This window comes from Protopterus annectens, chromosome 1.part2, assembly GCF_019279795.1.
Source record: "Protopterus annectens isolate FY-2018-M chromosome 1.part2, PAN1.0, whole genome shotgun sequence".
Lineage (NCBI taxonomy): Eukaryota > Metazoa > Chordata > Ceratodontiformes > Protopteridae > Protopterus > Protopterus annectens.
Window position 1 is genome coordinate 1,001,587,136 of NC_056727.1, and position 25,776 is coordinate 1,001,612,911.

The following is a 25,776-nucleotide window of genomic DNA, read 5'->3' on the forward strand; positions in this document are numbered from 1 at the left end:
ATCACAACAGACTCCTCGGACTACGCCTGGGGGGCGCACATGACAGATCAGTGCATTCAGGGCAAATGGTCACAAAAAGAGAAGCACCTACACATCAATCAAAAGGAAATGCTAGCAGTAATAAATGCTATTATGGCTTTCAAAGACCTACTGCATCCAGGGCAGCTATTGATAAGAACAGACAACACCACAGTGATGTGGTACATAAACAATTAGGGAGGAACTCATTCATACCCCCTGTGCAGACTAGCCATGTCCCTTTGGAACACGGCTCTGGAATTGCAAATCCAACTTCAAGCACAATTCCTGCCAGGGAAGGAAAACACACTGGCAGACAACCTGAGCAGAAATATGACAGATCCACACGAATGGAAGTTGCATCCTCAAGTTTTTACAATGATAGTTCAAGCATGGGGAAGGCCAGATATAGATCTCTTTGCCACCCACAGAAATTACCAATTGACAAAATTCTGCTCAAGGACCTTTCATCCAGAGGCCTGGAAAGTGGACACACTCTTTCAGTTGGACAACAATGACGGTTTATGCCTTTCCTCCTCTTCCACTGCTGGCCAAAGTTCTATTAAAAGCCAGAGCAGACAGACCAAAGATGATTTTCATTGCTCCAGACTGGCCAAGACAACACTGGTACCCACTCCTGAGGAGCCTGACGCATTCCCCACCATGGATCCTGCCTCTAATGCCTCTTCTACTGACTCAGCACAACTTCAAAACTCTTTACAGTCAGCTGAAAACACTCAATCTAGCCGGATGGAGGATTCCTTAAATTCACCGCAGACCCTACTCTCCAAGGAGGTGCAGGATGTCATTTTGGAGGCCAGAAGGCCTTCTACTAGAAAAGCCTACTCTGCAAAATGGAAACGGTTTTGTGTCTGGAATCAGAAAAAGGGTCAGAATCCTGGAATACTGAATTTACCTCAAATACTACAGTACCTAGCCAATCTGCTAAGCAGTGGACTTTAATTCTCCTCCATCAAAATCCATGCCTCAGCCATTTCTGCAGAGTACATCACTGCTCCTCCTTTATTCTCTCACCCTCTCTCTTAAGACAGTTCCTCAGAGGGGCTAAGAATATAAAACCCCCAAGGAAGCAACCAGTACCAGCTTGGGACCTCAATTTCATTCTAGAAAAACTAACCCTGCCTCCTTTTGAGCCAGCTGCTTCAACAGATCTGCAATATTTGTCATGGAAAACAGCCTTCCTTCTAGCTATCATCTCAGCACGCAGGGTTTCGGAACTACAAGCCCTCATGGCTGTGCAGCCTTTCATCATTTTCCGTCAGGACAGAGTTTCCTATCCGGGGTAGCCTTGAATCAGGCTATCCACTTACCTACATTTTACTCTAATCCACAAAACAAAGGGGAGAGTCTACTACATTCCTTGGACATTCACAGACAGCTCCATTATTATTTGGACAGGACAAAGCCTTTCAGAAAATCAGAGCAACTCTTTGTGTCCTATGCTACAGGTGCTCAAGGGAAGCCTATTTCCAAACAGACAATCTCAAAATGGATAGCCCACTGCATACACTTTTGTTACTCTTTTCATGGTAAATCTTTACCTACAGGCATCAGATCTCACTCCACAAGGGCCACAGCTACCTCTGCAGCTTTCCTCAGGGGGGTTCCTACCAAAGATATTTTGGAAGCAGCCACTTGGAGTTCTGTACATACTTTCTCCAAGCACTGTCACCTACCTTTATACTCCAAAACTAGAGCGGGCTTTGCCACTGCAGTCTTGCAGGGCATCCTGGCTCCACTTAGTGCCTACCACCCCTTTATTAGCTTTGGGATTCTACCCATCTGTTATGACTGCAGCTGTATGCACGATGAACATAGTACAGTTTTGTACCTACCATAAATGTAGATGTTCGAGTGCTAATACAGCTGCAGTCCAGGTTTCCCTCCCTCTTTCCCCTCTTGGGACAGGCCTTATGGCTAACACCTCCTCATACAACCTCATTGGGGTATTCTTTTATGGTGTATTTGCTTGCAACTACTGTTTTTTGATTTTATTGCATTTGCTTTACTACATAAATTTATGTTTTACCTTCCTTCTGGGGGCACCTGACATCTGGGGCAAGAAAAACTGAAGAAAATGGCGTTGGCTGGTACTTTTATACCACTGTCGCACTGACGTCAGGGAAGAAGCGACGACAACCGACGCCGGACCTAGATTTTGGAATTCGGCCGACCGAGGACCTGCCTGACGGCAGGAGAACCCATCTGTTATGACTGCAGCTGTATTAGCACTCGAACATCTACATTTATGGTAGGTACAAAACTGTACTTTACTGCTAGAGAAAAGTGAACTGAGTTGGCAATTGAGATTGGAAGCTTATAATGAACCAGGGCTGAATGAAGCATGCTCTATAGCATGTATACTTAAACTTAGAAGTTTACTCAGGTAAAAATAGTGTTACAAAAGGACCAAACAAACAATAACAGAAGAGTACTTAGTGTGAAATACAAACTGCTTAATTTATCGTTCTTTTTTGTCAACCAAGAACCCCTAAAGTTTTTGCTTAAACCAAATTAAGAAGTTCAAAAACATCACTGTTTTTGTGGTGTGTAGGGGTGAATTTAACAAGAACCCTTAGCTTAGACATATAAAACTGCTACTATAGGGGTAAGTCACCTCGGAGTCCCAAGTAAAGCATGATAAATACAACACCATTAGAACTTGGGCATTATACCTATCTAGTAATGCTCCTTTTTTACTTTTACCTATGTTAATATATCGCAGTCTTGATTATATGAAGGGGAATGAACAAACAGCAGATCTTTGTTAAAGATTATGAACCCATTTAGATTGGCTAGTTAAAAAGGCAAAAGGTAACATAGAATTATATAAACACTGTTACTATTTAAAGTATGGATTATACTCCATAATACACATATACAAAATCAGTACACTTTCAGTATGGTAGTTATACGTAAATTAAATACACACACTTAAGAATTGATTATTTCTTGTACCTAACTAACATAATATAGTGGGGATCCCACAAGCAGGTGAGAACAAACACCGGTCCTTTGTAAAGAACCGAGAAGAAATTAACCAGGAGTTGTAATGACACTTCGTTATAGACATTACTAGCAACTAAAATATAAGCTTTAATTTATAACAAAATACATTAAGAAGGCAGCACTCAAACCACATGGCAGGTACGTGCATGAGCCGTTTGATAAGTAGTCAGTCAAAGAATGACAGCCTCTTATTTGGTAAGGCTAACACTGGTGTACTGACAGTTTATTCATTGTTGAGGATGTGATGGTCGAGTATCGCTCGGACAGCTATATACAAAACGAGGGTAAGGAACAACTCACCAGAGTAATATAAGGGCAATTTATTTATTTCTTCTTTAACCGTCTTGGTTGTACTGGGTTTATTTACAAAAATTACAACAGAATACTGACCAACTTCGAGGGAGGACAACTATGTCTTTAAAAACTTAAAAGAAGACTTGTTGAGCCCTGATGGGCTAGTTTTAGGAAGGGAGGTTATTTAAACTTAGTTGTGATGTTATTTCAGTGTCTGAAGAAGTCCGGATACAATCCGGGCGAAAAGCGCTTATCTTATGGTTGTTTGTTTTGTTTTTACGAACAGTTTTAAAGTATTTTATATTTAGTTTTCGAATTGTCCGTGTGTCATTGGAGAAATTAAACCTGTTGGAAGCAACATCGTTGTTTCGGACTTTGTGCTGTTTTGTTTTTACTTGTTGGAGCTTCGTTTATTGGTGCTGGTCATGGAAGAAGAGACAGCATCCGACGCAGGAATCCAAGACTTTGATATTCAGGCCGGCTGGCCTGAGGGCTACCAGCAGGCAGATAACCCAAATGTAATGACTGCAACAGTGAATACACTCGAACACCTACATTTATGGTAAGTGTAGACAACTGTACTTTTTGCTGAACCCTTCAAGTCATCCTTTATTGACACCCCTTTTGACGGCTCGTCCCTGTTCAGGCCAAAAGTGAAAGAGACCCTAACCAGGAGTGAGCAGGATGGCAAGACTCTTTCTGCTGTGGGAGTACGTTTTTCCACTCCAACGAGGCTCTATCCCAAGGGCCAGAAGAGTGGAAAGATGCGGTTCCGGAAATCCAAGGGAGCCTTGCTGGACACTCGTGGTGATTTTCCCCCAGGGGCAGAGGAGGAAATAACAATGGAAGATGCCACCCATGCGGCAGAGGGGATCTGCAGAACCAGGGTGACAGAGATACGTTCTCACATTGACCCTTCCAGCACTCATGAAAGGAGGCCCGAGTGCCCACCTCTGGAGGCGTTTGGGGGGAGGTTATCACTGTACCCGAAAGCCTGGCTAGACTTAACTCAAGACCAATGGGTATAGTCTATCATATCCAGAGGATACAAAATTCCCTTCTCCCATTCACCTCTCCCTTCAAAGTCCATCCTAGACATTCCACTCAAATTTCACATTCCAGTCAAAGTGATCAAGCAACCCCAGAGATCCAAAGGGTGCTAGAAAAATGAGCCATCCAAGAAGTCCCCGCAGACCAAGTTGGATCCGGAATTTACTCAAGGTTCTTTGTAGTTCCGAAAGACAGGAGACCAAATCTAGATCTCAGCAGACTAAACAAGTCTTTCAGAAAGACGAAGTTCTGGATGGTAGCACTGCAGTCAATACTCCCTTTTTTGGAGAAGACAGTTGGATGTGCTCGATAGATCTTCAGGATGCGTACTACCATATAAAGATGGGCGGGCAATCCAGAAGGTATCTGCGCTTCCTGCCTGGCACCAGTCATTACCAGTTCAGAGCTCTGCCCTTTGGTCTCACTACTGCCCCAGAGTGTTTATCAAGTGCATGGCAGTAGTAACAGCTCACCTGAGGCATCAAGGATTCCAGGTGTTTCCATACTTAGACGACTGGCTCTTGACCTCCACCACCGAGCATCGACTAACCGGAACTAGAGACTCCACCCTTCATCTCTGCTCTCAGCTGGGAATTACAGTAAACTTAGAAAAATCTGCCTTGTTGCCATCTCAGCATATTACCTTTATAGGGGCAGACTTAGACACAATAAATATAATGGCAAAACTGCCTCACAAAAGAGTACAGACGCTATGCCACCAAGTCTCCATACTAATCAAAAAGAAAAAAAAGTACAAGCCAAATTTGTCCTCAAAGTGCTAGGTTCAGTGGCAGCGACATTCATATTAGTTCCATTGGCACATGTACACATGAGAATATTACAGTGGCTTCTTTTTGCCCAGTGGTCTATGCAGGAGTTACCTATGTCCCACAAAATTCTCATCACGAACACTTGCAGGAAGGACCTACAATGGTGGCTTCACTCCGACCAGGTCACTATAGGCAGACCATTTGTCCTTCCCCATCCTGTAGCCACAGTGACCACGGACGCTTCCCAGATGGTGGGGGGGCATTATCTGGGACAGACGGTCCAAGGGACTTGGCAGGAACACTAGTACCACTTGCACATAAATGTCCTAGAGATGAGGACGGTGCTTCTGGCATTGCAAGCATTGCACAGCTCTCTACCGACAGGTACTATTGCAATTCAAAAAGACAGTATGCCAGTGGTATGGTACATCATCAAGCAAGGGGGAACCAGATCCTACACCCTATGCCAGGAGACTCAAAGACTATGGCAATGGGCAATTTCTTAAAGTTTTCTGACTGCAATGCATATCCCGGGGAAATCCAACGTAATAGCAGACAGGTTGGGCAGAGCGATCCTTATGCCTCACGAGTGGTCTCTGAATCAAAAGATTGCGAACGGAATTTTTCACAAGTAGGGCCAGCCTTGCTGCGATCTATTTGCTATGTCCATCAACACCAAATGCAGCAGCTACTTTGCCCTAGTCCCCCCTCCGGGGGAGTCATCAAGGGATCCACTTGTGCACGATTTGTCCCTGAGACTTCTGTATGCTTTTCCTCCATTTCCGTTAATACTCAAGGTACTCCAGAAAGCTAAGTCGTTGAGTCGCAAGCTAATTCTTATTGCCCCTTATTGGCCTTGACAAATTTGGTTTCCCTTCCTATGGCCCCATCTTCTGGAGGAGCCCTGGATTCTGGACCCGGTGCCGGACCTCCTGACTCAAGAGTCAGGAACGCTCCACCCCTCCCTTCAAAATCTCAACAGCTGACAGCTTGGTTACTCCACTTCCAGTCTTAGCTAAGCTGCCAGATTTATCCCCAGCAGTAAAGCACATTCTGGTTTCATCACACAAAAATACAACTAGGAAACTTTATGCAAATAAATGGAAGAGGTTCTCTCATTGGGCAGACAGAAACAACATAGATCCCTTTACAGCTCCTGCATCTGCGATTCTTGAATTCTTAACAGAAATTTTTGATCAAGGTGCAGCAGCAGCCACAGTAAGAATGCAACTAGTTGCTATTTCAAATTACCATGTAGGAAATATGGGGTCGAACTTCTTGTCCCATAGTTTATGCAAAGCATTCCTCAGGGGTTCATTTCTTCTAAGGCCTCCCTTAAGAGAACCTCCGTGCGACCTGAATTTGGTATTATCTTTGACCTCACCTCCCTTTGAACCAGCCTCCTCGTGCTGACTAAAGTTCTTATCTTGGAAGACAATCTTTTTAGCAGCAATTGCCTCCACCAGAAGAGTATCAGAATTGCAAGCTCTGTCTAGTCATCCTCCTTATTTAATCTTTCATAAAGACAGAGTGTCCCTCAGTATGAATCCTTCCTTTCTACCAAAAGTTTGTTCTGAGGCTAGTTTGAGCCAGTTTATTGAGTTACCTGTATTTTTCCCTAACTATGGCAACGAGGCAGATTCAAGCTTCATCAGTTGGACGTGCATAGACAAGTACATTTTTACATACATAGGACCAAAGAATTTCAAAAATCCGGCCAACTCTTTTTGTCTTTTTCAGACAATAGGAAAGGTGTGGCAGTTTCAAAGGTCACCTTATCAAAATGGCTCACAGATGCCATCACTTATGTCTGTAACCTGCATAACAAACAGCTGCCAGGCAAAATTACAAGTCATTCAACTAGCGCCATGGCTACTCCTACTGCCTTCCAAGCTAAACTCCCTTTGGACTCGATTTGTGCAACTGCCACGTGGTTCAACCCTCGTACCTTTATTATTCATTACAAAGTAGATGTGGCCTCCCGGAACAGAGTTTCCTTTGAATCCACTGTTCTGAAGAGTTTATTCCCTTGAGCCACCCAAGATGAAGGTGCTGGGACGCTGTCCCAACCAGCAAGAATGAAGGCAAGATAGGACAAATAACATAAAGCAGTTATCTACTCACCATAACGTTCCATGTTTGTTGTTCATGATCTCACCTTCATTCTTGCAATCCACCCTCCTTTCCCCCTTCAGAGAGGATCGAGAGGAACTATAAATTGTGTATAGGTGCCTGACTCTCTTCACACCTGTTTGAGTAGGGGCAGCGCATCTATTCCATTTTGTTTTTATGGGATGAGTTAGTATAGTCTAGTGTTGGTTCTCAAATGAGGTCTGGGGAACAGCCGCTAGGTATAATGGGATATAGTGTAGCCATGAGCCAGTGAGAGCTCTTGAGCTTTAGTATGTGGCTGAGTCGGAACCGATGCTCTGTTCCGGACCCAACCAGCAAGAATGAAGGCAAGATCATGGACAACAAACATGGAACATTATGGTGGCACATAACTTCTTTTTTTCATTCCATGGTAGTACACATAAAGTTACATCTGACAACGGTTCTCAGTTTGCCAGTCAATTGTTTCAGAGAATTGCTAAAAAGGGAGAATTTATCCATGATGTGAGAGTGTTCAATCTCGCCTTTGTTCTTACACATGGGTTCGGAGCCGATCCTCGGCTCCGTGCCGGCCGACTGCAAGCTCTGCATCGAGAAGAAGCTCGAGGACATCTAATACCCACAATCCCCCTCTGCCTTTACCTCAGATCTAGTTTGCCGCTGCTGCATACGCATCGCTGGAGGCTAGCTCGAGGCTTTTCACAGATAAGATTTTATCTATTTTGGCTAAATTTTCATAAACTTCTTTAAGATCTAGTCATTGAAAGTTAGAGTACGGTGTGTGAGTAGAGCAAAATTCTCGGTACCTTTAGATTAGTTTAACTTAGTTTAACTAACTGGTATAGAGTTTTTCGGGGCCTACCACCCCTACTTGGATCACCTTTGACTAAAATTTTTTGTAGTCTTGCTTTCTAAGCAAGTGACAATCGGACTTACAAAATACCGGATTTGACATTTGTTACCAGGCGTCAACTGATACAAGCCAGGGATTACACCCTACAACTTTGTACACACCTTGGAATTTCAGTAAATTTCGAAAAATCTTTGCTACAGCCATCACAGCATATCTTATTCATAGGAGCGGAATTAGATACGCATCATTTAGTCCTAAAACTTCCTACAGAAAGAATAGTAGCACTTCAAATCAACATTTCCCTTCTGCTGTCGTCCAGGAAGTCACCGGCAAAAATTGTTCTGAAAGTCTTGGGTCTCATGGCAGCTTCTCTCATTGCGATACCATTGGGAAGACTGCACATGAGAGTGCTACAATGGCTTCTGTTTGCACAATGGTCATTCCAACAACTTCCACTGACTCACGAAATATTGATAACGAAAACATGCAAATCACATCTAATGTGGTGGTTACAGACATGCAACCTATCCAGCGGAAGACCATTTGTGCTACCCGCACCGTCAGCGACGATAACCACGGACGCTTCCCTGATAGGGTGGGGGGGCATCTTTCAGGGACAGACAGTCCAAGGCGAATGGACCAATCTGGAGTACAATCTGCACATCAATGTTCTGGAGTTGAGGGCAGTGTTTTTGGCGTTGCAACACTTTGCTCCCCTTCTTCCTCCAGGGACCATTGCAGTTCAGACAGACAACATGTCCGTAGTCTGGTACATAAACAAGCAAGGGGGAACCAGGTCTTACCAACTATGCAGGGAGGCCATGAGAATTTGGCAATGGGCAGAGTCCACCGGTCGCTTTCTAATCGCAATGCACATCCCGGGGTCATCCAACGTCATAGCCGACAGGCTGAGCAGGGCAATACTATTGCCTCACGAGTGGTCCCTCAAACAATCAGTTGCGAGAAGGATTTTTCGCAAATGGGGCCAGCCTACCTGCGATCTGTTTGCGTCTCCAATGAACGCCAAATGCAGGAGCTACTTTGCCCTATTACCCCCTCCAGGGGAAGTCCCCAGGGACGCGCTGATGCACGATTGGCCCCCGGGTCTCCTATATGCTTTTCCTCCATTTCCCCTGATTGCAAAGTTTCTACAGAAAGCAAACAACCTTCAGAGGACTATTATTCTCATTGCCCCGTTCTGGCCTCGTCAAATTTGGTTCCCCTTTCTATTGCATCACCGCATTCGGGGACCTTGGATGCTGGACCCAGAGCCAGATCTACTGACTCACTCGTCAGGAGTTCCTCACCCATCTCTAGAATCTCTCCATCTAGCAGCTTGGCTGCTCCGCTTCCCTTTTTAGCCAGGTCGGTTCCCCTTACATCGGCGGTTCAAGATATTTTAGTAGCTTCTCATAAAGTTTCCACTACAAAGACTTACACCAGTAAGTGGAAACGTTTTGTCTTTTGGGTGGAGTCACATCATTTGGACCCTGTTAGAGCTCCGTTAAACAAGGTTTTAGAGTTCTTAACTGAACTATTTCATGAAGGAGCTTCCCCGGCTACTTTAAGAGTACAGTTAGCTGCCATTTCTAACTATCATGTAGAGGAATGTGGTGCGCCTATTATGGCTCACAGACTTTGTAAAGCCTTTTTAAAAGGTTCTTTTCATATCAGACCACCAGTCAGAAGTCCGACATCACCGTGGAATTTAAACCTGTTGCTCTCTAAATTGATGTTGCCACCCTTTGAACCAGCTTCAAGTTGCACTTTGAAATTTTTGTCATGGAAAACTTTATTTCTAGTGGCCATTACATCTGCTAGATGAGTGTCTGAGCTTCAGGCCCTTTCTGTCAAACATCCTTATTTAATATTTCATTCTGACAGAGTATCCCTACGCACTAATCCATCCTTTCTCCCCAAAGTTTGTTCTTCTAGTAATATTAATCAGTCCATTGAATTACCCACCTTCTTTAAGAACCACTCTAATAAATTGGAGTATATGTTGCACAAACTGGACGTCCATAGACAACTCAGATTTTATTTGGATAAAACAAAAGATCACAGGAAATCTGATCAACTATTTGTAGCTTTTGCTGACAGCAGAAAGGGTCTTGCAGTTATGAAACGAACTCTTTCTAAATGGCTAACTGACTGTATCACATATGTTTATGAAGCCTCTGACCAAACATTATCAGCAAAACCCAAAGGACATTCCACCAGATCAGTTTCTACATCTTTGGCTCACGCAGCTCGCTACCACTAGACACTATTTGTGCGGCTGCTACTTGGGCTAAACCACATACATTTATCTCTCATTACAAAGTGGACAGGGTTTCTAGGGATAGGGCAACCTTTGGTTCCACTGTGCTCAAGAACGTTCTCCCTTGAGTTCCTCAGGATCATGGAGCTAGGACGCTACCCATGTGTAGAACAAAGGCGAGATTGAACACTCTCACATAAAGAAGTTATGTCCTTACCATAACGTTCCATGTGGAGTGTTCATCTCGCCTTGGTTATTACACTCCCACCCTTCCCACCCTTAGGAAGAACGTTCGATTTGGTGCCTGGTCTGGAGTATTCTCCTTCTGCTGTTGCAGTATTAGTGTTACTATCATACCCTTGGTATGTTTGTATATATGTACTTTTATGTATATAGTTGGCATGTGTGCATGCTTATGTCTGGTTTGCTTGCAAACTAGATCTGAGGTAAAGGCAGAGGGGGATTGTGGGTATTAGATGTCCTCGAGCTTCTTCTCGATGCAGAGCTTGCAGTCGGCCGGCACGGAGCCAAGGATCGGCTCCGAACCCATGTGTAATAACCAAGGCGAGATGAACACTCCACATGGAACGTTATGGTAAGGACATAACTTCTTTTTAGTAGCAGTCCTGAATATCCACAGTCAAACTGCCTTACTGAATGTGCAGTACAAAATGCAAAGCAATTACTGGAGAGGTCAAAGCGTAACAATACCAATATCTTCTCACATTTACTCAATCTCAGAAATATACCCCGTGACTATCAACTAGGTTCGCTTGCTCAAAGACGACTATCTAGACAAACCAGAACAACCTTGCCTATCAGTTCTACTTTGTTGGGGCCTAATGCTAAAAACAACAGAGCAATCAAAGCTCAACTTTTTAAGAAGCATTCTTCTCAGAAGTCCATCTATGATAAAACAAGAAGATTTCTTCATCCCGAAGGAGGAGAGACATTGAGGATATAAATGACAAAAGGTTTTGATCAAATTGGTCAAGTGAGAGGTGTATGTACTGAGCTGAGATCCTACTTAGTGGAATATGAGGGTATAGAGTACAGGAGAAACCACAGATGTCTTCTTCCTGTATCAGAAACGATATCACAGCATCGTACCTGTGATGCAAACTCTCGATCTCAGAGCAACCCTGATAATGTTCATATCGAAGAACATGTCACAGTAAACATTCCCATTCCTGATTATGTCCCAGTTGTCCCTAAAGTTGAACATTCCTTGAAGACTGTCGCTGTTGCTAGGTCCAATTCTGACTTTTATGTTGAACAGTCAGGTTGTTTTTCTTGACCTAGTGTAAAATACACAGCAACCTGGACATAATTGTTTTGTATGTGTCTGATTTTGTATGATTCATGTCATATAATTAGTTTTTTGTAACTGCATGTCAAAAGATCATTTCTGTAACTTGCATGTCATTGAATACTGTCATTTCATATATGGACTATTTCTCAAATAGGGTGGATGTAGATCAGAGCGTGTGTATGTACCTTTAAGAGGCATTTCCAGATGTAGCACGTGCATATAAATACTGAACGCATGCAGGCAGCAGTGCCATTTTGAGAACAGCCAGAGTGTTAACATGTATGAGTATGGTAGTCAGTCTGTTTATGTTTATTTAAGTTACAAAGCCTCATTTCTGAGGTGTTTGTGTATTATAAAGCTGCTTGAACTGAACCCATAAATGTTAGTCTGTTTTATCCTGACCAGATGAGCGACAGAAGCCCCAGAAAAGCCCTCCAAAAGACATGAAGGTTGGCCCTGGCAAAACCCTCCCTGGCTCTAGAAATAACATCCAACTTGTAATGTTTGAAAGTGTGAACAGAAGACCAAGTAGCAGCTTCCAAAATGCATCTAGTATCCATGTCCTTGAAAAAAGCATCAGAAGAGGCTTCTGCCTTAGTAAAATGTGCACGGACAGAAGGAAGTTGCTTGCCATGACAAGAATAGCAAAAAGCAATGACCTTAGGAATCCAGGCAGATGTGGTTTACTTAGACACTGCCAAACCAGATTTCCTAGTATGAAAGGATAAAAAGCTGCTCAGATTTCCTGACATGTTTTGTCTTGTCTGTGTAATATCTGAGCGGTCTGTATAAATTCAGGGTATAAAGAACATTCTTTCTGGGATTCTATGGAGGAAGGAAAATGGAAGGAAGATGAAGAGAGATCTACCAGGTTGAGTAAATGTGGCCTGCCCTTGATGAATTCAAACTGAGATGGAACTTTGATTGTTAGGACCTTTTTAAATTTTGGTGCAAAGTGATTATGGATAGTGATGCAAACTTTGAGTTGTGAGGGGACTTTGTTAAACAACATGAGAGTGAGGAGTGTAGTCCATCCACAAGGCCAGGTATTAGATGTGGAATCATATGGGTTTGCTCATTAATACCTACAGGTATTTAGTTAATTGAGTATGGCATTATTGACTGCCATCAGGTTGGAGTGCAGTTCCTACAGCTTAGAGTCTGAAATAAAATTAAATATGAGAAATGCTTTTTAGCTGAACAGACAAAGCACCTATTTACAGTGCTGAAGCCATCATCTCATAGCATTGAATACTGCATATTTAGTACAGTTATTAAATTACAGCTGAAAAAAGCACTCCGTATGGTCTGCATTTCAAGAACTTTGTTTGAATGAGACAAGGCAGCCCCACACAGCTAGTGCTGTAGATATTATTAACATCAGAGTAAAATTAGCAGTGTTGCTGTTAATGAGTTATGTTCCTTGCTAGTCTAAAACACTATATTATATATAGGCCGTTTATAGCACTGTCGCTGTGCTTCTGCTGGGGTAAGTGTAGGCCCTAATCTAAGACTTACATAAAGAGTTACAGAAGGGGACAGAAAGCAGTTAAACCAGTAGTATACAAAGAGAAGAGAAGAATGGGACACTGATCCTTGAGGAACCCCTTTGGTGATGCAGTGATGATCATAAACCGTTTTATACAGGATGTTGAATGTGTGGCTAGAGAGGTACTTCTGTATCTAATAAAGTGAGTTATTGCCAAGTCTTAATGAGCAAAGTGTTTGAATCACTGAAACTTGATCTGCTGCTTGTAAAGCTCTCTGCAGGTTACTGAACAATTATCTAGGTAATTTACGTTTTCCTTAGCTGTATAAATCTGTTGAAGAGTAGATTGATGCTAGTATGTTGTGGTCAAAGCATAAACCATATTAGGAGTCAGACAAAAAACATATTTATAATTATGCTTTATATTCTAGTGACGGAGAATTGTTTATTTATTGGACACAGGTTTGAGATTAGCTAAAAACATCTTTGGGCCTTTTAGAGGCGGAGACCTCTGGCAAAGGTATTGTGACGTGTTTAAACTGAGGTGGTAGAATGTCTTGTGTAAGTGATTGATTAAAAACGTGAGTCCTAGTTTTGGAATTACAGGAGCAGTCATGTAAAGGAACATGGGGTGGCCTGCAAAATTGTTTTGGCCGTATTCCTGTAGTACTTACCTTTTCCTAAGCATTTAAGACAGTTTTAGCAGATACAGACCAGAAGTGAAAATTTAGGGAAAAGTTAGAAGGGATAGGTTCTGAAGTTGTTTTGAAGTGGTGGTTAGTTAGTTAAGGTAAGGGTGTTTGGATTGCTTCTGGTAGTGTTATTTACTAAGTTTTACTTTGTTATGAAGTATTTAAAATAATTTATTATTGTCTGAATAGCTTTGTACGAGCTTTGTACGTAATGTTGGATTGTTAAGATTAGCAGTATCTTTGAAAGTTTTTCAACGTAATTTGACCATTTTTTCTGTCAGAGGCAATAATTGGAGGCACGTGAGAACAATGCTGTAAAACAGCGGGTCTTTTTCACAGTACTCTACCTTTAGTCTTTTCCCTTCTTCCCCCACCTGCCATTCTCAGAGGCAGTAGATCATTTAGTGTCATGAAAATAGGCCTGCTGTATACATTTCAGCATATGCTTCAACCCACTACCAAGGCTTTCATAAGGTCTGTGGATAGCCCCACCTTTTGTCTTAAGCAGTGGGTCCCATTACAAGTAGTTGTCTGTTCTCCTTTAACCTGGAGGAAGTTCATTAAGTGACTGAGCTCTCCAGCGTGAAGGCTGTTACTCAAACCCTGTATTGCTGGTAGCATATCCCTTGGCACTCAGGTCTGTCTCATAAATTAATTGATACTCTTGATTAATTAAAAAAAACGCCAATGTTCACATTATAAAGTAAGCAAGCATATTGCTGCATTTAGCTGCATTTATGGAGAGCATGAAGGATTCTCTAGACAAGATATCTAACTTTTTTGACTCGTACCATAGTATCATTTATTGAAGTGAGTTATCACAGTATGTGCTACAGAGCTATGGTTTTAAAAATGTGTATTTTTTAAAATGCTTTATTGAGTTTGCATTGCTGCTGAATTTTGGAGTATTGGAAACTATATTCTACTTTCTGTATCCCACTTTGTTTTGCCAGATGTTGAACCATTTACAGTTTGTGTATTCTTAAGCTCTATAAACACATTGGTTAGTTCCACTCTTTTTATTTGTCTTCCTCTTTCAGAAGGAAAAAGACAGTAAATGGAAGAAAGTTGATGAACCAGTTAAAGAAAAGAATGTCACACCAATTGTTTTTGAGAAAGTAAAAATGGTGAGTGGCAAAAACAAAATCATATTCAGCAGTGTAGGTGATAAATGAGCACTTGCTCCATTACTGAAATTTGCTGTAGTGAGTGTTAGTTACTTTTGTATTGGCTACATTTAAGAAGGACTTTTGCAGCTGTCACAGTTGACCTATCTTATCTTCATCTGCCAGTTTTATCCTTCAGTATTTGCATCTCCCCTCTTCAACTGTAGTAACAACTTCCTTCTTGCACTAGTGCATCATGTTTATTAATGGGTGACAGCACTCGGTAAACATACTTATTTTCCCCAGCCTTTCCTAATTTCCTGTCATTTTGAAATGTTTCTTTACTTCATCATATTTCCATCACACTGTTCTCTTAATGTCTTTAAGATCAGCAAGTACATATTTTGTTGTGATAATATTAATTTGTCACTTTTTATTACTTTTGTAGTGCTTGTATTATTTTGTAAAAAACAACTGTCGATAGGTGTTTTTAATGTATGTGAATGTTTTTTATGTAGTATACATTTTGTCTTGTGGCCTATCACATTAGGCAGGTAGCACTGAAATATTTTATTACAATGTATGTATTTTTGGTAGCCATTCACATTCACAGTACAAACAAATGTGAATTTGTTAGACATACAGACCTCAGTTATTTTGTGTGAAGTTTGTATATTTTGTGTAGGATCTACTCATATTTCTGTTTGTCAACATTGATAAAAACTTAGTAAGACAAACTGAACTGCTTGAGCCAAGTAGTTTGAAAGTCCATCTCTGAAAGAAAGAAAAGAAAAAAAAGTAATAAATTAAAAAAAAATGGTGGAAAAAGAGGCACCAGAAATGATGAGACTGTACCAAATGAAAATAAAAGCCTTCAAAGTATGGGATGAAGGAAATATAGAATATATACACGTCCTTTTTTCCTTGCTAAGAAAAAATAACTAGATGGCTGTTCCCCTACAAGAGATAAGCCATTCAAAAATGGTGATGGAAGGGACTAGAACAGTTATGACATGGAGCAAATATGAGAAACCCTCTTGCCATTGAAGATTCTAGTGCAGGTTCTCCAGGAGTACAAAACTGTGAGACCTTGTATCAACACATTTCAAAGAAGATCACTGACTTTCACTGTAGCAGCATTTCTTTATGTACTAAATAGATCTCCAAAATCGTTTATCTCCAGTCACAAAACCACACTTTGACATTCATTAGGATTGTCATCCTCAGTATAGGTTCCTGCTTCCACAATCAAGCAGTTGTTCATGACGATGCCAGGGCATTTCTTTGGGCTAGGCTTGTAAAGGCTCCAGGGCCATTAGCCTAGTACACACTTATGAACAAGCTAACAGAGGTATGTTACAGACATACCTATGAACAAGCTAACAGAGGTATGTTACAGACATTCAAGAGCAGTAAAAAGGCACATCCATAGACAGCTTTCAGCCTTTGCATATTAGACTGGTACTATTGCATTCTGTATGAGCACATTTATTTTAACCAGGCTTTTAGCAGATTGTATATAGAGTTACTAGGTTATGCATTCCGTTCTTAACATCTGGTAGAGGAAGGTATCACACACTCTTCCTTGTTAAAGCGGTTGTAAAGACAAAGTAGATTACCTACTTGAGTCTCCAGTAGACATTGGTAATCAACAGCCTGTTTCCTCAGGATCTCCCTTAGAAGACCACTAGTTTAATGAATGAATACCGTAGGACACAAAATATTTTTACCCAAGGAATGATTTGTGTGAATTGGACCCTAAGTCCTGATTATGTTTGTTCAAGACAAAGTAAAGTAAGTTTAGAAAATGAGATTTAGTTCTCCCAGCCCATGAAATGCAGGTAAGTTTCACGGAGCTCTGGATAACAGGTTGATTTCACAATAGAATCAGAAAGTAGACTTGTGTATCATGGATGTTAAAACTTCTCAGACTGTTTTGACATTCTTCTTTATAGTCAGTTTTGGTGAATATACTTGGTAAGTAAGCTTATAACTTTCCAGTGGAGCCACTAGGTCCTTGGATGTTCTAGAACAATGCCATGTTAGAAACAGAAGCTAGAAAGAAGTAATTTGTGGACATATGGTAAACTATGTCTGTGTCTCAGCTCATTCAACATCTAGGATATCAAGAATTAGAAATTTGAAACTATGAATGGTGGTATTTGCTGCACTGCAGTGTGTCATCCTGCTGTCTGTTAAGTCACCTCTCCTACCACACCATTGTTCCTATTTTCCTATCATCCTATTCCAGTTCCTTAATGGGAGATATCCAGATATACATAAAACTTTATAGTATTTGGGGGTGTCAGTTGGAGTCTAGCATTACTGAGTATTGTTTTTCATCCAAGTCTGCATGGTTCTGGGCTGAATTTGGAAAAGTTTCTCTCCATGTGAGAGATGAACTGCAGAATGAGTAAGAATGCTAGGAAAAGATGCACTGCATCCATAGATAGAGAAATTAGTGGACATTATATCCCAGATGCTCGGTAAAATGTTCATATTTGCGGATGTAGTCCTGCAAACTAGGGGACTGCAGTCCTTGCCCTTTCAGTGATAAGAATGATTAGATGTTCAACATAAAATCACTGCTGCAGTAGCCCAAGTTTTAGGAGTGTCTTAGCAAGGATCAGAATAGCCAAACAACTTCCAAAGCTTTAGGTCACCTTACATACTTCCTAACCACTGCCATGCATAAAGGAAGAGGTATAAAATCAGTGGCTAGGACTTAGAACTTTATTGCCACCAGAGAGCACTCCTCGGCATGCTTTCCCAGGAAGTGATAGAAGCTGTCCTTTCTCAGTTAGGAGAAGGCTTTTATTCAAGGATGATTCTAGTGACAAAGGCATAGGTTTCTTGGAGACCAGTTCTGGATTTTTCCTTTCTGAGCCTGTTTATGATAGTGCTCAAGGTTAAAATGACATTCATCATTATTGATCACTGCTGCACAGTAGCCTTAGCTGTATGGGTTATATCCTGTCAAAGATATTACAGCCAGGCAGCTTTCAGAACTTTTACTGCAGCTGAAGAGTTAAGGATAGATGGTCGGCTTGTGCTTTCTTTTGCTGGGCAGACAAGTCCCCTTTGGGGGAAAAACTTGCCATTTTTCATAAATTTGTTGATGTTTTAGTACGTTCCTGTTCAGGAAAGTTATTTTAAAGTGTGTTGTGTTTTAATGGACTTTTTAATGGTCTCAAGACTGTAATGTACTTTTAAACGTGGCACTTATTTTTTTTGTCAGTTTAAAAGTAGTGCTAATTAACTCAAAACATATTCTCTGTGGAGAAATTGTGTTTATTTTTCCTTGTTGGGGCTGGCATAAATGTTTTTATACTGTGTTTTTCTGTCAAAAAATAGTAACTTTTGTGGACTGGTAGTTTTACTGGCATTTGTTGCTCGTCTTCCCCATGAAAGAGGTATAATTTTTGACTTGACTGTGCACCAGATTACCAGTCCCATGGTTGGTCCTTCTTCCAGCCACAAAAAGAAAAATACTAAGCAAACAGCCTTTCCCATCAAAGCAGGCTAGCAATTTGCCTCAGCCATAGGTGGCTCGCTCTGCCGTGGCCATTTGTTGTACCTCAGACCTGACATCTTTTACCCCAGATCCCTCTGGTGTAGCACCTACAGCCACTATGGACTGCTGGTTAGCCACGTCCTTTGTAGCTGTTGGAGTCCCCTCATCACGCAAGGGAAGAGCCACTCTTGTCAGCCATGAGAGAGGGGTAGGGAAGGTTTCCCTGTAGTGCCAGAATGCTGTGCCCATCCCTGGGGAAGCAACTGTTGCCATTAATAACATGGTTGGTCCCATTTTTTCCTGTCCAAATTAAACAGAAAAACAAGCATGTATCTACTCCTTCTCAATTTCTTTATAGACAGGAGTACTTTCCTGGGTGTGGCTCAGTGTTTAATTCAGGCTATTAATCCTTCTTGTAAAAGAAAGAGGGATTTCTCTTTTCCTGAAAAGATTAAAGCGTCTGAATCTGAACAGGGAGGTGCAGCAACAGGTTATTTTTTTTTCCATCAGATTTCTGATGGACTCTGAAGAGAACTCATTCTCTAATTCTGCCTGTGGGGGCATCTTTTTCTGTGAGACTGTTGCTCATATGTGCCAGTGTTTTCAGAGGGAGAACAATGAATTTCTAATTCCTTTAGAAAATATGGAGTTGTTACAGAAGGAATTTCCACAAATTGCACATTCCTACTGTTGTGTCAGCTTTAGAGTGTGTGAGTGTGTGTGTGAGTTTGCACACATGTGCGTGTGTGACTGCCTGCAATTTCCCTGATAGCCAGCTGCCCCTGAAAAGGCAGATAGAATGTTACACTTTTCTCATACCTGACCCAGCAGCCACAGCATTAATTGATCCCACTCCTGCTGAGCACTTAGTTAATTCCAATCCTACTCTTCCTGATGGGAAAATTGATAGGTGTGGGCAAAGGTGTATTCTTCTGCAACTTTGTTTTTCAGAATTTTTAATTGTCAGGTTCATATGTTAAAGTTCATTCTGACAAATTGTGAACATTTGAGGAATGTTTTATCTGCAGTTTCTTCTTCTACGGAACAGTCTGCTTTAAATAACTTGATTTCTTCTTTTGCAGAGGTCACCACTAATTGTATGCAATGTGTGCATGACTCTGTTAATACTCCTTCTATGGCTACACCCACTGGTATTGTTTTAAGGAGATTTGCATAACTGCATTCTCAGAACCTTTGAGATGATGATAAAAGTGTGAGGTATTTAATTGTCACTTGGATAGAGATTTTGATCACCTCTGCAGCAGAGGGGACAAACGCAAAGTGTGATGAAAGGGGCAAGCTGATCCAGGAAATCTCTTTAAGATTTTCAAATTTTCTTTCTCTTCTTCCATTTTTAACAGAAACCAGAGTTAACCATCTGAACAGGATTCAGGTAAACATGTTTAAGAAGGAATGGCAAAGGAGTTCCAAAAAAAAGTCTCTTATCTCCCAAAAACCAAGGATAGTGTAATATGTCTGAATGACTATTCAAGAAACCCCATGAGCCAGTACCACCCTGGCCCCCTTTTTCTTCCAGAAAGTCTTAGTCTCCATTTTTCTTTTTGGCAACTGGTTGCTTCAGATAAATGTGATCTGAATTTCATTCATCAAGGTTACACATGGCAGAAGGGGGGAATTCATCCTTTCCACGGGTCATTCCTTATCCTCCCGAAGAGACTCTCTTATTTCCACATTATTCATCAAATGCTGTGCCAAGAGCTGATAGAACCAGTTCTGCCTAAATGGGGAAGGGTTTTTATTCAAGGATGTTCCCAGTGCCAAAGAAAGAAATTACTTGGAAACAAGTTATGGATCTTTCTTTCCTGAACCTGTTTATAATAGTGCCCTAATTCAAAATGATGTCACTTCACAACCTGCTACCTCTTCGTTCTCTTTCAAGTTTCTTGGTAGCACTAGACTTAAAAGATGCATATCACATCCAAACTTCAGACATTTCTTAAGCTTTTTTTTGTCTGGATCAAATTATTAGTTCTCTGCCTTAACTTTTATTTATTTTATTTTATTTATTTATTTAACATTTCTTTTACCAGGATAAATCAATCTGGACTATACAATACGCCAGGAGTGTTCACAAAGTGTCTAACTCCAGCTATAACTCATTGCAGGCTTCAGGGTGTACACATTTTTCCATATTTAGACAACTTGCTTATATTTGCCACGTCATTTTCAAAGTGTCAGGAATCTCTCTCTTTTGTGAGAGATCTCTTACATAAGCTGGGATTCCAAGAGAACAGTCAAGTCTTTTTTGACTCCCTCACACAGGAATGTGATCCTCGGATGTCAAGTAGACACCTCAGTTCAAAGAGCTTTTCTTTCACAGGAAAAAAGTAGATCCTAATTGAGATCTGTTAATAAGGTTTTACATTCAGACTACAGTCATTGCAAGGGAATACACTAGGATGTTGGGTCTCATGGTATCTGTCATTGTCATGATACCCCTGGCAGGACTCCACATGAGAAAGGTACAGTAGTACCCAAAATCTCTTTGGTCCCAGCATCAACACCCTTTATCTTTTCAAATCACAGTGCTGGTATTTGTTAGTAAAGAAATTTTTGGGTGGAGATGGCAGATATCCCTAAATCCATGTCTCCCTTTCTCCATCTCTGATCCAAAGCAGTCAGTCACTACAGACATTTCAGACTTTGCTTGGGGTACAGACATTTCAGACTTTGCTTGGGGAACAGTTTCAGGAGGGATAGAAGTGCGGGGGTGGGGGACACCAAGGACATACGCAACACATTTGTATCTAGAAGATGCTTGTCCTGATCAAGGCACTCAACTGTCTGAACCCTCATTGGTACCCGGACCTCTTCATGTGATTTTACACAATACCACAGTTGTGGTACATCAACAAGCAAGGGGGAACCAGGTTGTACCTCCTTTGCAGACTAGCTATGTTAGCTTGGAATATAGCTTCACAGCACACTGTCATGCTAAAGGCATCCGACATTCTGTCAAAGCAAACTTGGTAGCAGACAAACTGAGCAGAACCAGGGCAGACCCTCACAAATTCAAACTAGATCAGGGAGTCTTCCAGCATTTGATCTATCTGTGGGGAGTTCCCCAAATACACATTTTTGCTTCCTCTTTGAATAATATTCTGGCAAAGCTCTGTTCCATGACTCTGCCCAAGAAGGCCTGGACCTTTTCTTTTCTTTGGACAGGAATGATCCTGTATGATTTTACACCCTTTCCACTAATATCCAGGGTACTTCTGAAGATTCAGGGAGAATCCCCAAAGATCACTGTGATGGCTTCCTTCTGGCCTAGGCAGCTGTGGATGTTCTTCGTGTTTCACTGTTGCAGTCATCATCTGTGGGTTATCCCTGCTGTGGTAGCCCTCGGCTGGCCCGAATACCAGAGTTAATGTTTTTCTGCATCAGCTGACGTCGCCTGTAGACTGACGCCAGCTTATCAGTGCTATAAAGCAAGGCAGCTGACGCCATTACATCAGTCTTTCTTGCCATGGAGCCTTTAGCAGAAACAGTTCACAAGTGTGCCGGTCGATCGCTACCAGACCTCGGATCACAGCTGAAAACGTCTAAAGCTAAGTACCCTGTGGGGATCTTTTTTTCTTGCACTAACCAATGTCCGAAAAAGTTAACAATTGTCTCGCCTGTGTAAAGCGGATCCCACATCGAAACATCCATTCATACTGCATCACTTGTTTAGGCCCAGACCACAACATCGCCCAGTTGCCAGTTTTGTGCCCTCTTTAACGCGAGAGCCAGTCGTCGTAGAGCTCTTTTTGTGGACAGGTATTTTCACCCTCCATCTTCACAAATGGCATTCATCAGGCAACAATTCTTAGAGCCTCTGGAAAAAATGTAGGGATAAAGATAGAGAGAGACCACACAAGGCTAAGCCTTCCGACGACTTTTCCACTAATAACTTATAAAAAAATAAAACATAATACTGAACTCAGTACAGGATCACTATTTCAGTAATAACGTCACCATTTATTATAAAACAAACACAAGATGTAGCACTTTCATCCATGCCAAAATGTGGACTTCATCAGAATGTATACTCCTCAATTACACTTCTTACACTCTTCCGCTAAGCAGTTTATTAGTTCTCCTGAATTCAGTGAGGCGCTTTCGCAGCCCCTGATGCCCGATGCAGTAGCTATGCAGGCCTCTACCGAGACCCTTTTGGAGTTCGGTATGCCACAGAAATCTTCTCCGTCTCCAGAGCCTTTGCTTGTCTCTGCCTCGGTTGGGTTTGGAGCCGCAATGCAGGCACCGGCTTCCGAGTAGGTCTTTCGCGTTACGATTTTAGTCAGAAACCGTCTTCATACCTGACTACCATTTCTCTCAGACCAATGAATATCCTTAGGCCTAGAAGCCAGGCCACCCCTAGAAAATCTACCTCTAGCCATCATCTTACTCCCACTCCTCCTCCCCAGGCCCAAAGGATTAAGATGGCGGAGGATCTTATTTCCCTTATCAGGGGCAGTCAAGCCACAACTTTTAAAAGGAAAAGACACCCTTTTCCTGAACTACTGACAGAGGAAGATTCTGAGGAATCTGATTATTCAGATTTTGAAGTGTAACAACAACCTCCCTTCTGCCTCCCCACCAGAAGACCTTTCCTTTGGGGAAACCCTCCACACCCTCAGGGAACATTTCCAATGGGAATCTCAAGACTACCCTCAGTCTAAGAAAAGGCTAAGAGAATTTCTAGACCTGCCCCAGCACAGACTCCTGGCCATCCCCCCTATTTTAGAAGTGGTGGTTAATGTTTTCCATGAATCCAACTTAGCCCCTGATGCCCTCCCACCTGCTTCCAGTAAACCAGACAGGTATTACAGTGTACTGGACTCTCACAAATACCTGTACAGAAATCCTGCTGCAGACCCAGATGTCATTACACAGGGACCTAAAGGAGCCAGGGCTAGTTCTGCAAAGAATCCTACTCTGATAAGGATGCCAGAGGTCTGGACAGATGGGGTAAAAATGTTTACACCTCTGCGACCTTAGCTGTCAGAGCCCTCAACTGTCAGTTAAAAATGTTAAACTATCAGCAACACACTTTGGAACTGTTAAAGCAAAATATTTCTACTTTTCCTGACTGTGTCAATTCTAGTTTAGCAGATTTATTGCACTCTACTTGTCAGGTGGCAATATAATGCACTGGAAGCCTCTAGCAGGGCAGCAGTGTCTGGATCTGTCATTGGGAAACATGCATGGCTGAAGGAACAACCTCTACCTGCTCATGTCAAATCTAAATTAATTGATGCACCTTTGGATAAAGACCGCTTGTTTGGAGAAAACGCAGAAGAGGTGCTTAAAAAGATGGAAGACAAAGCAAAATCTATGCAAACAATAAAAGATTTCTTTCAGGTTCATCCTCCTAGATTCAGCAGGAATTTTCCCTCTAAGCACTGGTCCTTTCCTGCTCCTAGCAGACAAGGGCAAGCTATGCCCCGTAGTGAGAGGCCCCCCAGGTCCTTATCCCAAGGACAACAGAGAACCAAACAGTGGGCCACTTTCGCCTCTTAGGCAGGGAGTTCTATGCCATTCCTGTATGGCAGAAACTCTCAATGACTCCCACTCCCCCGTCTGCCCTCCTTTCACCCACCAAAAGCTCAGAGGAAGGATGTGTCCCTCTGCAAAGAAAATTGGCTGTCTGTAACCAAGGACCAATGAGTCTTAAAGATCGTATGTTAAGTTGTCAATCTCGCCTTCATTCTTGCTGGATGGGTTCGGAACCGAACCTCGGCTTCGACTCGGCACTTGCTAAGCTCGAGAGTCACTTTTACCAGCTCGAGGCAGCCCCATATCCCATGATGCAAGGCGGTAATTACCCAGATCTCGTTTGCCGCTTCGCTAATGAGGTCATCTTTTTTTACCAGCTCCTGGTAAGTGATTTTATATTGTTGTTTGTGAGGATATTTAGATCCAATTCCCTAAATTTTATTCTTTATAGTATTTTTTTGTGAATCCTTATTCACTTAGCTCCATACCCTTTTTCTTCAACCCCTTATTCTTAAGTTTTAGAGCTTTGGGCCTTAGGCCTTACCCTCCCTTACAGTTCCTGTAAGGATTTCCTAGGTGTGGGTGTTGTGTTGTGTATTATAGCTGTGTCTTACACTTCTAACTTTGTTTATTAGTGTTTTTCTGTCTGAGTGTGAGTGTGTGTGTATTTAGGACTCAGGCATGTCCAAAGATACTAGGGTCTCAGGTTTCAAGAAGTGTGACTCGTGCTGTCAGAAGATGTCTCTGACAGACGGTCACACTTGTATTTATTGCCTGGGACCCCTACACCTGCAGGACTCCTGTGCTATCTGTCATTCCTTTAGCCAGAGAGTCCTGCAGGAACGTAGAAATAAATTGATCCTCAGGGGTCTCCTTAAGCCTGAGAGCTCCCCGGCCAAGGCCGGCTCCGGGAAGCCCTCCAAGCCTTCCAAGACCCAGGCTTCGGTGTCCAAGTCGGTGGTCTTGGTTCCGACTCCGCCGGAGTCGACATCGGCTCTGTCCGGAGCTGATCTTTCCTTAGTGGAAGCTTCAGTATCGGTGCCGTTCGGCTCCGATACCCTGGCTTCGGCAGCTGTGTCGGCTCCAGCTGGAACCGATACCCTAGCATCGAAGCACGTCTCGGCTCCGGCTGGAGCCGAGATATCTTTGCCTCCACTCGGAGCCGACAAGTTGTCGGCTCTGCCTGGAGCCGAGGTTTCTTCGGCTCCGATGGCTCCGTCCAAAAAGAGGTCTAGATCTCCTTTGGAATCTATACACTCGGCTCCAGCCTCCCCCCTGCTTTCGGAGCGGAGCCATCAGAGCCGATCATCGAGGTCTTCCAGGCTATCAGACCATGATTTAGAGAGAGTGGTGAGTAGGCTATTAAAATCACAGGCACTAGCCCAAATGCTCCATAGCCCGTCTCAACAGACGACCGCTATTCTACACCCTCCTGAGATTCCTCCTTCGACTCTCCTACAGAGTTCGGAGCCGGAGATTATTGGTACCGTGACTGTTGCTGCTTCGGAGCCGATACCACACCTTTCGGCTCTGTCGTCCTCGACTCCTATCTCCTCCTTGAGACCTTCCTTGGAGGGATCCGGGCGTTGGGCTTCCCTGGTCGGTTCCGAGGGGGCGAGTGGCATCGGACCCTTGTCCGACCCCGCTCTCCCTCTCGGGGCTTCGGCCTTGGTGAGCTCGGCCCCAACATCTGCTTCGGAGCCTTCCCTCTCGGTGGGACCAGGGATCCCTGTTTCTTCAGAGCGGGATCTCTCGGCCCTCCCTGGGAGGGGAG

At 42.6% G+C, this 25,776-nt stretch overlaps 1 protein-coding gene across 2 annotated transcripts in view; it reads left to right on the forward strand.

Moving 5' to 3' along the window:
* Window positions 1-25,776, forward strand: part of SMAP2 (small ArfGAP2) — a 976,618-nt gene that overhangs the window by 460,726 nt on the left and 490,116 nt on the right. For both annotated transcript variants that reach the window (XM_044059966.1, XM_044059967.1), the window contains exon 5: window positions 14,921-15,007. In XM_044059966.1, coding sequence (XP_043915901.1) covers window positions 14,921-15,007 — 87 coding nt within the window. The remainder of the gene's footprint in view (window positions 1-14,920; window positions 15,008-25,776) is intronic.